This window comes from Orcinus orca, chromosome 9 (assembly GCF_937001465.1).
Source record: "Orcinus orca chromosome 9, mOrcOrc1.1, whole genome shotgun sequence".
In the NCBI taxonomy this organism is placed as follows: domain Eukaryota; kingdom Metazoa; phylum Chordata; class Mammalia; order Artiodactyla; family Delphinidae; genus Orcinus; species Orcinus orca.
The window spans coordinates 32,712,920-32,726,084 of record NC_064567.1 but is presented as its reverse complement, the minus strand read 5'-3'; the positions used below and the strand labels follow the sequence as shown (position 1 = coordinate 32,726,084).

The following is a 13,165-nucleotide window of genomic DNA, read 5'->3' as shown; positions in this document are numbered from 1 at the left end:
GCATCTCGGGACTTCCCTGGTGGCGCAGTGTTTAAGAACCTGCCTGCCAATGCAGAGGACACGGGTTCGAGCCCTGGTCCGGGAAGATCCCACATTCCACGGAGCAATTAAGCCTGTGCACCACAACTACTGAGGCTGCGCTCTAGAGCCCGCGAGCCACAACTACTGAAGCCCCTGCGCCTAGAGCCCGCGAGCCACAACTACTGAAGCCCCTGCGCCTAGAGCCCATGCTCCACAACAAGAGAAGCCACCGCAATGAGAAGCCCACGCACCCCACAAAGAGTAGCCCCCTCTCACCGCAACTAGAGAAAAGCCTGTGCACAGCAACGAAGACCCAATGCCACCAAAAGTAAAAAATAAACAAATTTATGGAAAAAAAAAGAAGTAGACATCTCTTTAGGAGTACACATTAAGGTACGGTGTTCATGTCAACAACAGCTCACATTTGTGTGGAATTTTAGTTAACACAGTACTTTGACATATATTGTTTCATTTGAGACTCATGTGGACTTGAGAGGTTGGGAGGTCAGTGATAATCATCCCCATTTGTAGATAAGTAAACAGATGTTTAGAAAGATTAGGTAATTTGTTTTGGATCATCTAGGGAGCAAACAGCATAACTAGGGCTCACACTCAAATTTCTTGATTCCAAATTTGGTCTTCTTTCCACTACATTACAAAGGCTTTCATATTAACTTTCATTTCATGAATACCAAAATACCTTTCATAATAGAGAAATTTTCTATCATACGGTACATGGATAGCTGTCCAATCCTTTAAGTGAAATAGCTCTAAACTCTAAAAATACCTAAAAGTCAATTCTGTTGAAAGAAGCCCTGAATTTTTTCCTAATTATCTTATATGACTCTTTGTTCATGATCATATTTTATGGAAACTAGAGAAGCACAGTATTTAATGCTGGAATTAGGACTGCCTGACACTGCCCTGGGGCTTCATCTTATTCTGGAGCATATAGATATACATGGTAATAGAGATGCTTCAGAAGTCCAGTTTGGAGAAGTTGGCTAAAACAGGAAAAGCAGCAGGAAGATCATCTAAGTCAGGGAACAGGGACTCAGGCTACGATACTAGGAGCATAAGATCAAAGGTTGAGAGCTCAGCTAGAGGCCCGTGTCAGTTTCTGGGCATCAGAAGGATCTAGAAGGGAGAGTAGTTCTGAGCTAACTCAGTCTACCTGCTGCCCAGAGCCAGCTAGAGTTTTGTCTTCCTCCCACTTCTGACTAAGATACCTGCAATTGTAGGCCCAAACCCATTCACAACCACCGTGAGGCCAGTTCTGTCTCCAGACAGGGTAGAAATGAAGGGCTGTTTTCTTAGAGGTCATTTGGTCCAGTGTCAAGACCTATTCTTATTGATGGTGCTCATAAACTAGTACAGTTGACCCTTGAACAACACAGGTTTGAACTGTGCAGGTCCACTATACGTGGATTTTTTTCAATAAATACATACTATAGTCCTATGTGATCCATGGTTGGTTGAATCTGTGGTTACAGAACCTCAGATACAGAGGGCTGACTGTGAAGTTATATGTGGAATTTCAACTACACGGGGGTCAGTGCCCCTAACCCCCCACGTTATTCAGGGGTCAACTGTATTTCCCTGTGCTACACACTTTAATATGCATTCTGTGGGGGGAAAAAACCCATATTCCAGGGCACATAGACAGCACCTGTGGTTTCCCAGTGCCCCAAGTAGCCAATGAAGAAACCAATTTAATTTTGGTTCATCCAGCTTTCCTCAAAAGACCTGGGAACTTTTTTCCCCAAATGCCTGTTAATGTCCTGTGGAGTTAGTTTTAAAGCTTTCTGTGATGGTTCTTTGGCCTAGTTCCCAAGCTGAGGGGGCTCATATCCTCTGGATAAAGTGTAAATGTCCCTCCACCACCACCCCACCTCACTGACTTTCTATTGCCAGCCTCCCTGGACCGTGGCCTGGCTGAGTCCTGCTACCATCCCCTCCATGGCCTTAACTGACTTTCCCAGACTCAACATTGTGGCCCCCTGGAGTCATGAAAACTTGCAAGACCCTGCCTGTTATAATGCTATTTTTCAAATCCTACCCACTTCCACTCCTATCTGCTCTGCTCTGTAACCAGCTCAGACATGGGTTCCCAGGCCTGAGTCCTAGATAGAAACATGTCATACCTGGCCAGAGTTCAGAGGAAATGGACAAGGGACATCCTGATATGACAGAGGAGTAACAGTTTTTCACTTTAGAAATATATTCATTTAAACATTACAGTGAGGGGAAGAAACTCTTACTCATCTTTATATTATAGAGTTTTGTCTAACACACAGTAGTAGATGATAAGTAGATTTGTATTAAATGGAATTGATTTGCTTCACGACCAAGTCCCTTATTGAACCTTAGTTCTCAATGTGTAAAGCAGGAATGACCATAATACCTACCTCAGGGAAGTATCTTTGCAGGATAAAATGAGATAATTATAACTCTAAATTGCTCTATGGGCGTAGGGGATTAAAGACCAGAAAGCTCCTTTTATTTTGCTTTATTTAAAAACCTATGTATTACTGTTTTAATGACTGAAGAACTAATCCAATTTTGTAAATATGTTCTACTATTTAATAATAGCTAATATTAATAATAAAAAGTAAATAATAAAATTTCTAAACATAAACATTTTTTTCCACAGCTCGATAAAGCTATGTTTATTTTAAATGACAAAAACCAGCCTATACCTTTTTTTTTTTCCTGATTTGGTCCCCTCTGTTATATAGTAGTGGGCTTCCAGTATCAGTTTTTTGATATCTTGGATTGTAAATTTTGTAAATAATCACTATTCAGGGCTTCCCTGGTGGTGCAGTGGTTAAGAATCCGCCTGCCAAGGCAGGGGACACGGGTTCGAGCCCTGGACCGGGAAGATCCCACATGCCGCGGAGCAACAAAGCCCGTGCGCCACAACTACCGAAGCCTGCGTGCCTAGAGCCCGTGCTCCACAGCAAGAGGAGCCACCGCAATGAGAAGCACGTGCACTGCAACTAAGAGTATACCCCGCTCCTTGCAACTAGAGAAAGCCCTCGCGCAGCAACAAAGACCCGACGCAGCCAAAAATAAATAAATAAGATAAATTTTTAAAAAATAAAATAATCACTATACATATAAAGCTGATATTAATTTCTTATGTAAGTCACTAATTATTATGCCTTTCTTAGTAGGCACAAATGAAAAGGGGTTTCGTTGTTCAGCTTTGTGACCTGTTTTTGTTTTAGATAAGCTTTTATGCAACATCCTAGGGAGCCCTGAGCCTAAAAGAAGGAGTATTGGAAATGTAAACGCAGTATGTTCATCCCTTCCCCCAGCCTTCATCATTATCTAAGCAAGCAAGATACATTTTAGTCATTCCCTCATAAATCAAGCCCTCCAGCTCTTTAATCTCTTTCCTTTGTCATTCCCTGAATTTCCTCCAGTATGTGAGCCAATGCCTTAGCCCTCCTCAGTCCTAACCAACAAGTTGTCATTTGAAGCCCCAAGGTGACTTATTAGATTTATGTGCTTCTACGTTGACTTGCCCTGTGGGGCTGACCTGGTTCAATGGAGTACACATACTGCCTCTAGAAATATCGTAAGGCTAGAGTTTGTCTATATCCATTTTTTTTTAACTCCAAATTCATGTTAGAAAGAAGTATTTTCTTCCAGCTTCTTTTCCGAGAATAATATTTGACCTAGCAATGTATCGAGATCCATATGAGACAATGTATGTAAAACTAGTTTGCCAAGTGTTAAAGGTCATGTAAAACAAAGTGGGAAACAAAGGAGCAGTACTGTATTTGTTACTGGCTGCTCTTTGTTCCTAAGAAAAATGCTAATAAGTTTTGATATCTCTCTCCCCTCAAAATAATGACTTTTTAATAAATAACCATACTTGGACTTCCCTGGTGGTGCAGTGGCTAAGAATCTGCCTGCCAATGCAGGGGACGCAGGTTCAAGCCCTGGTTCGGGGAGATCCCACATGCCGTGGAGCAACTAAGCCCGTGCGCCACAAGTATGGAGCCTGCGCTCTAGAACCCGCGAGCCACAACTACTGAAAACCATTCACCTAGAGCCCGTGCTCTGCAACAAGAGAAGCCACCGCAGTGAGAAGCCCGCCCACCGCAACAAAGAAGAGCCCCCCTCGCCGCAACTAGAGAAAGCCCACGTGCAGCAACGAAGACCCAATGCCAAAAAATAAATAATAAAAATAAAATAAATAAATTTTTAAAATAATAAATAAATAGCCATACTCATTAAGTCTTCATATGAGAAATTGTGCCACTTCTTTACCAAGGCTAATTATTGGTTTCTTCAACAAAACAGTGATATTTTAAATACCTAATGGTGACTTCAATTAACTAAATATGTCAAATTGAACAATGTTTTTAACGCCTTCATGTAACTATATAATTGTTCAAAATAATGTAATCATGGGCTTCCCTGGTGGCGCAGTGGTTGAGAGTCTGCCTGCCGATGCAGGAGACGCGGGTTCGTGCCCCGGTCCGGGAAGATGCCGCATTCCGCGGAGCGGCTGGGCCCGTGAGCCATGGCCCCTGAGCCTGCGAGTTCGGAGCCTGTGCTCCGCAACGGTAGAGGCCACAACAGTGAGAGGCCCGCGTACCTCAAAAAAAAAAAAAAAAAAATGAGTGTCAGAAAATCATGTGCCTTGGTAAACAACATGGCCTGTGTTTGCAGTATATTTATATTCCTTCACAATTGTTTGCATTCCTGCAAAACTGTGAAGTGTTAACAAGCTCCTTTTTCTTTTTCTCTTCCAGGGAAACGATATTGACCCTGAAGCAGTTAAAGGTGAAGTGTTAAAAGTTGGAAATAAGAGCTGTGAGAATATACAGTCACTTTCTGAAGCCGTTTTATGTACGGTCCCCAATGACCTGCTGAAATTGAACAGCGAACTAAATATAGAGGTGGGATTCCTGCTTTCCTCTCATGATGTAAATAAAGATGCCAGCATAATTATGTCACTTGCAGGCTTGACATAAATCATTAAAGCTCATTTGTCTGTTGGCTTTAGCTCATCATCTCAGCCTTGCTTCTTAGTTGTTATTTTAGAAATAGTGAGGTTTTTGTTGCACTGTCTCCTTCCCAAGCTTCAAAGGGTAGACCTCAAAAGTCCTTACTGGACACGCTCCTCTCCATCATGCCACGTTCTTGCCGAAATTTTCTGTAATTCTCAGGAGGGATAAGGACACATTCAATAGGGCCCTTTCCCCACCTCTCACCACTCCAAGAGGCCAGAGCCAACAAACTACTGCCCGCTACGGTGATCTCAAATGCAGAGACCCATAAGTAAAAGAATATGTATGCACTGGATGAAGTAAAATAAGAATTAAACTATTTTATAGTAACTTCTTTCATGTAAACAGCTAAATCATATAACTGGGAACCGGAGTGAGTGATTTTTTTTTCATTCTTTTTTTTTTTAACAGCTTTATTGAGATTAATTCACATACCATACAGTTTATACATTTAAAGTATACAGTTCAATGGTTTTAGGTATATAACATTATTTTTTAAATTATGGTAAAATACATATAAAATTTGCCATTTCAATCATTTTTTAGTGTACAACTCAGTGGCATTAATTACATTCACAGTGTTGTGCAACCATCACCACTGTCAAATTCCAAAACTTTTTCATCACCCTAAACAGAACCTCTGGAACCATTCAATAGTACTGTCACAATCCCTCCTCTTCCCCAGCCCCTGGTAACCTCTAATCTACTTTCTGTCTTTATGAATTTGCCTACTCTAGACATTTCGTATAAGTGAAATCATATAATATTTGTCCTTTTGTGTCTGGCTTATTCTACTTAGCAAGTTTTCAAGGTTGATCCATGTTGTAGCACGTGTCAGATCTTCATTCCTTTTTAAGGCTGAATAATATTCCACTGTATAGATACACCACATAAGGCTGAATAATATTCCACTGTATAGCTATACCACATTTTGTTTATCCAAGAATGTGTGATTTTTAAAGGGTTCCTGAAGTTTTCCAAAAAGTTATGAAATGGGAATGTATGAAAAAATTTAAAAATCAAAGAAGGCTGGGGCTTCTCTGGTGGCGCAGTGGTTGAGAATCTGCCTGCCAATGCAGGGGACACGGGTTCGAGCCCTGGTCCGGGAAGATCCCACATGCCGCGGAGCAACTGGCCCCGTGAGCCACAACTACTGAGCCTGCGCGTCTGGAGCCTGTACTCCGCAACAAGAGAGGCCGCAACAGTGAGAGGCCCGCACACCGCGATGAAGAGTAGCCCCTGCTGGCCGCAACAAGAGAAAGCCCTCACACAGAAATGAAGACCCAACACAGCCAAAAAAAACTAAAATTAATTAATTAATTAATTTAAAAAAAAAAAAAAAGAAGGCTGAATCATGAGATCAGAGTTTGGAATTAAAAGGACCAGAAATCCTAAAAATCATACCATGTTAGAGCTGGAAGGAACGTCAAAGACTTCTATGTATCAAAACTGAAATAAAAATATTCTGAGACTTTATTATCCCATCATAATAATAATATGATTACTACTTATGGGGAGTCTCCTGTGTCCTCTACCCTACCCTCCAGGACAGAATTAATGTCCTGTTGTCTCTTTTTCTTACTATATGTTCATACTTCTACAGTACATACCATAGCGTACTATAATCATTTATTTTTGTGTTTGTCTCCCTTTCATACTTCAGTTCCTCAAGGTCAGAGACTGATTTTTATCTTTTTACCCCCTAATACCTAGTTATAAGTACAAGCAGCTATGCATAATGTAAGTACTTAAGTGATTAGTAGCCCCTAATTATTTGAACACTGAAACAGAATTGAGGAATGTCTTAATACTCTGAAGGCAGTTATGCTACTTCTAGAACGGTAATAACCAGGTAGTATTTTGAGCCCAGGGAGACTGTGATTCAACTGTGTAGTGTATTTTGTATCTATCATGACTAAATTCTGACTTTTATTTGTCATTTTTAGTGGAAGCAAGCAATTTCTTCAACCGTCCTTGGAAAAGTGATAGTTCAACCAGATCAGAATTTCACAGGACTGATTGTTGGTGTTGTCTCAATATCAATAATACTCTTATTATTACTTGGGCTTTTCCTGTGGCTGAAAAAGAGAAAGCAAATTAAAGGTACATTTTTTGGTTATTGTTTGTTTTAAAGGAGTTGCCTTAAGAATACAGTCGTTACAGTTTAAAATTGTCATAGATTCATGTGTGCGGTCTTATGCAATCCATAAAACCCATGAGTTCTGGTCACTGGGTCAAAGACTACTGGGATCCATGATAGCCAAGTCTTTAACGAGCTCTTTCTCTCTTTCTGTTTTAAGATCTGGGCAGTGAATTAGTTCGCTATGATGCAAGAGTACACACTCCTCATTTGGATAGGCTTGTAAGTGCCCGAAGTGTAAGCCCAACTACAGAAATGGTTTCAAATGAATCTGTAGACTACCGAGCTACTTTTCCAGAAGGTATACTTCAGTTTATTGTTCTGAGAAATACCTATACATATACCTCAGTGGGTTGTGTGGCATTGTTGTTTATTTTTGGTTTTGCCTTTATATTTTTATAAAAATATAAAAGAAGTATTCACCTCTTCTTTGGCCAAAGAAGTATTTAATTTGACACAGAGTTACACGGCTCTTATTTTAAAATGAACTCATTTACATGTTATATGAGATTTTTAGAGTCTTTAAGCTCTGTTCTCACAAAAAGGTTCATTTTAAAATCATTTGAGCAAAGATAAGGTGTTTATCATCTGAGTGCAATGCTAAAAAATTGTGAAGCTCTCTTTAACAACCCAGGAAGAGTTAAGATAGGAAACGTATATTTATTGAAATAGAAGTTGGTACAGCTACATTTTTTTACCCGTTGATCCTCAAACATTTAAATTATACTTTTAGCCCTCCTTTGAAGGATTCTCAATGAACTGTTAGTACTCAGCTTTTTACCCACAGCATCCCAGGACTTGAATATATTTTGAGTCTTATCCAATAAAAACCTTCAATTATGCTATTTAAAAGGGAGGGTTAACATCATCCGTTTTGCAAAACATTAGACCTAATAATTGTCAGATTAGCCAGAGCATTTCACATTGTTTTATTTAAAATCTCCTGGTAAAAGCAAAATGTCTGTATTGTATCTGCTCCATTATCTTTAGAAGTTACAGGACGTGAGTCAAGTACAAGCATTTTCCTGGTTGAATATTTACCAGTGGATAAATAAAATGAGTCACAGACAGTTGAGGATACTGCAGAACTTAGAAGTTGCTCATCAAAACAAGTACAAGAGCAATGAGTCACTTAACATTTTAACTTTTTCAACACTTACTGCCTCTTACTTTTTCAAGTTTATGTTAGTTCTATAGAGATGTTCTATAGACACTGTTAATATTGTCTTTTCCCACATGACTCCCTTTACCTTTAAGAATTCAAGCCCTTAACAACATGGACAAATCAAATCCAGTTTATAGTTTTGAAATTTAGATCTGTTTATTATTTTATATTCACATTTAATGGCTCTAATTTGAGATCTTTAAAATTCGCAAGTAATTTTTTTTAAAGAAGCACATTTAATCTTCCTTCAACCTCATTACTCACCAGACCTCTGTCATCATTGCTAAGAAACTTGAGTTTCATCCTCTTTCCTACATTGAACCTACTCCTTGGAGATATGGAAAAATAAAATAGGCAAAAGAAAGTTATCCAGATAGAATAATGAGGAAATGCACAGCCAGCACCTAATAAAGAGGCACCTACAGAGCTTCTCTCTCTGTGTGCAGTGGGGACAGCATCCTTATCAGTCTTTCATGCAGACCTAGAATTCTCTGTGTGTCAGACCAGAATCACGCACTGATGGTTTAAATTGGTTTGTGTGCATGTTTGAACTTAGCCCAAAGGTCAGTACAATTTCTATGCCAGAGGATTTTTTCCTGTGCCTCATCAAGGGTTTCCCTTAATCTCTGCACCTCTGAAAATTTAGAACCCTGATCTCTAGGTGCAAAGGTTTGAGAAGTGAAGACAAAGGAACTGAATTTAGAGAGGTTCATCCGCATTTCCATCCCCTAGGAAAGGTTTGGAAACCCGGACTCTGGAATTAAAGGAACAGACACCCAGCTAGGCTCCTTCCTTCCCTTACCCATCCAACATCTCAAGCACTCCCCTGATGTTCTACATCCTTCTTTTAAGGTTGCATCTGTCTCATTTCCAGCTAGTGATTACTATAACTACAGGTGGTCCCAAAGCTTTTCTGGAACCACTGTTGAAATTTACTGCTCTGGCCAAATTGATGTATTAACCAAACTTCCAACGTGGCAGATACTAAACATGTTTAAGTGGGCTTAGGAATACTTAGGGTACCATCAACTTTCTTTTTAATGATCCTCTCTTAAGTTCTGATTTTCCTGCTCCTTTGCAAAGGAGCTTTTTGTGCTAATGCGGACCCCCTCATAAGCCTCTCCCCTCTCCCTGTGTTATATACTAATACATTTCAATACCCAGTTAGTCTTCAAGTCAGTTGCTGCCAGTATAATGCCCTCTCCTTGACATGTATGCATTCCCTTTGGAAAGGGCGAAGCAACTGGTGGCTTTTTTGCCTTATCTGGCATTAAGAAATGTATTCTCAGCCCCATAATTCCCTACCCCTGAAATGGAAAAGTTTCACCTAGAAAAAGGGAACCTTGCTTGAGGCTCTTACCGTTTTGGTTATAAAGATCAATTTACAAGGAATGCTGATCTGATCCCTTTCCAAGTGTCCTCAAGTAAGCAATGAGAATGGCACACTAACCCAATTCTAATCTGCTTTCTCTAAAGAGTGATAACACTAGATCTGCTGCCATCACCACAGTATGGAGAACTTACCACAAATGTGAAAAACTTTCAGTTCTGAAATTTTAGCCATTGCATATTTCTAGTCGTTTGTGTGTATGGGTGTATATTTATATAGAGAGATATAGATATATAATATTTCACTTTACATATTTTTCATTGACCAGGAATCCACATAGGTTTTGAGCAATACTAATTCATTCCATTAATAAACACTAGTCTCTCAAAAGGCATCTTTTTTCATTTTCTTATAGTTGAGTTGGATTTTTGTGGGAGCCAGGCAGTTGCTTACTATTTTTGCTGCTTTGCATTCTTAAGAATATAGTATATTAAAAAACAAATCTCAAGCTTGGGTTTTTGCTATACCTAAAAAGAGAAATGTCTAAGGAAATGAAGAGGGAAAACAAGCTTTCAAAGTTACTGCTTAATATTCTTACAAGAGAATCAATTTTTTTTTTTAAACACACACACGCATACCTGTATCTTTTCCCAATTTTATTAAACCAATTCCTTTGTAAGGGTTTTTCCTAGCCTCATTCAATGATACAACCATCATTTCTTTAAATTTAAATTTAAACTTTGGTTTTGTTATTAATTCAGTTTGCTGCCCCTGTTGCAGTCCCCACTAAGTGAGGTTTCACTATTGTTTCTAATAATTTTGCTTTATCTTGCAGACCAGTTTCCTAACTCATCTCAGAATGGGTCATGCAGACAAGTGCAGTATCCTCTGACAGACCTATCCCCCATCCTAACTAGTGGGGACTCTGATATATCCAGTCCATTACTGCAAAATACTGTCCACATTGACCTCAGTGCTCTAAATCCAGAGCTGGTCCAGGCAGTTCAGCACGTAGTGATTGGGCCAAGCAGCCTGATTGTGCATTTCAATGAAGTCATAGGAAGAGGTAAGTATTTCCACTCAACTTTTTGTTAAACACGATTTTCCAGTAAGCATTTTATCTTCTGCCTTTGCAGATTAGGAATTAGACAATGGTGAAAGCAACTGACAGAACAGTGATAACAAGTGCACTTGATTTCTGTTCTGCAGACATACAGCCCTGCAAATCACATCCATGGGGATTTGTCCCTGTGCATGGAGACAACTTGATAATCTCCCAAACGTATTAGAAATAAATCACATTCCTCCCTCACCTTTTTCATAATGACAACTATAATTTCTTGAAACGTGCCTTTTACTTCCTTCTAAAAATCATTCTGTTAAGTTCCAATATTTTTACTCCTGTCTCCTTCCAGTCTTTCTCTACCCTGAGAATAGTGACTAACTCTATGAAGTCCTGGTTTATAGCAATTTGTATACTGCTGGACAGCATCAGGAGACAGGGAATTTATAGCCTTCCCTTGATCTGAAGCAACATACATCATCACTACAATGCACTCCAATTTCTTTATACAAAGAGGAATGAATATTTGTAATAAGCCAGCCAGAGCAGCAATAACAGCTAGCGTGTACAGTATTTGAGGAAATATTGAGCAGGAAAAGAAACCAACCGGAAGCCAGGAAATGAACTCCACTCTTCCCTTTTTTTCTAAAAAGCTTTTACCTTTAATACTGAATGGCCTCTGATCCCTCTTTATTCAGTGTGCGCTGCAAGAGGTAGCAGAGACATCAGCCAGCATGATGCAGAAGAAGCTGATGGGACAATTTGCCTTTTGTGTTCACGAGGCCTTCCCATTTTCCTGTGAAAGCATCAACACATTCCTCTATCGCATACTCCAGATTTTAATCCTTAGCATGCTCCCCTTCCCAAGTAGCAGCTTCGCTGTTAACAAACGTGTTTCACATCAGAGTAATATATAGTTCTTTTACCAGCCTGTAAATCCTAGTAATTGTACCAGTTTTAGAGTGTGTGGCTTCACTAATTATGTTCTAATTCTACATATTGTAAAATTAGTATTTTATCATGAAAGGTGCTAAAAATGGCAATTATCTCTCTTATAAAGTAAAAATCATGAATGATTCTATAAGTATTAACTATTATTTATTTATATGCTTTCCCCAGTAGAACGTGAGCCCTCAAGAGCATTTATTTAGTCATCTTTGCATTACAAGAGAGTAGACTAATGCCCAACACTCACATGCTAGGCACTCAGGGGGTCTTGGCCAGCTGGACAACTTAATGACTTACACAGCTATCAGACATTTGGCACCTCTGGGGAAAATTACTGCCACTGGATGAAAGGCTACCATTGGGAAAGTGATGTGGCTAAAACCAGAGAACTAGATGAAATGACTCAGAGTGAATTTGCTTCATTTGGGCGATTGCCTTTCAGTTTCTGCCAACCTGGATTACAAACTAACTGGTGACTAAAGGGGGAAATCCTTATTCTGTAATGCTAATCTTATTTCTAATGGTGACATTTTTATTTCATTTCAGTTTATTGGAATATAGGGAGCTTATTTTATTGTATTTCTTTATGTGGGTAAAACTTCATTTTTCATATTTAAAAGATGTTATTTGATCCTTAAAACTAATGTTTCTTTTACGAGGCAGATGTTACTCCTGTTTTCAGTGGTTCCACTGTGGTTGAATATTTTATTATGTTAACCTTTAATAACAGTTACATCACCTAAATATTTGCCATGTATTAAATAATCATATTGCTTGTATCTTTGGGTGAAATTAATTACGTATACATATTTCACAAACACACACAAATAGTGGTATTGTTAATCAAAAGCATAAGAAACAATGCACTTTTTTTCCATGTAGGAAAAAAAGAGAAATGAAGATCATGAAGAGCTTAATAAATAATATCGTACAATTAAAAGTAATGTGGCACTAACCAAGTTCCCTCTTTCATGTAGGACATTTCGGGTGTGTATATCATGGGACTTTGTTGGACAACGATGATAAGAAAATTCACTGTGCTGTGAAATCCTTGAATAGTAAGTTATATTTTATTTAACAGTGGAGTACACTTTCGTGGTTTGCAAACTAATAAATAGTTCATAATAAAACGTTGATTTACACTTTCCCTTGTGGAAAAATCAGCAGCTGCTGGAATTATGGATCTAATCCTGAAAATTCGTTTGATCTAAATTCTTATTGATGGGACTTCCCTGGTGGCGCAGTGGTTAAGAATCTGCCTGCCAATGCAGGGGACACGGGTTCAAGCCCTGGTCCGGGAAGATCCCACATGCCGCGGAGCAACTAAGCCCGTGTGCCACAACTACTGAGACTGTGCTCTAGAGCCTGCAGCCACAACTACTGAAGCCCGTGCGCCTAGAGCCCATGCTCCGCAACAAGAGAAGCCACCGCAATGAGAAGCCCGCGCACCGCAATGAAGAGCAGTCCCCAC

At 39.4% G+C, this 13,165-nt stretch overlaps 1 protein-coding gene across 5 annotated transcripts in view; it reads left to right on the top strand.

The window, feature by feature from the left end:
- The window catches only part of MET (MET proto-oncogene, receptor tyrosine kinase), a 127,242-nt gene that overhangs the window by 95,712 nt on the left and 18,365 nt on the right, over positions 1-13,165 (top strand). For all 5 annotated transcript variants that reach the window (XM_049715195.1, XM_033428244.2, XM_033428243.2 and 2 more), the window contains 5 exons: positions 4,791-4,937; positions 6,995-7,151; positions 7,349-7,489; positions 10,519-10,749; positions 12,672-12,752. In XM_049715195.1, the coding sequence (XP_049571152.1) occupies positions 4,791-4,937; positions 6,995-7,151; positions 7,349-7,489; positions 10,519-10,749; positions 12,672-12,752 (757 nt within the window). The remainder of the gene's footprint in view (positions 1-4,790; positions 4,938-6,994; positions 7,152-7,348; positions 7,490-10,518; positions 10,750-12,671; positions 12,753-13,165) is intronic.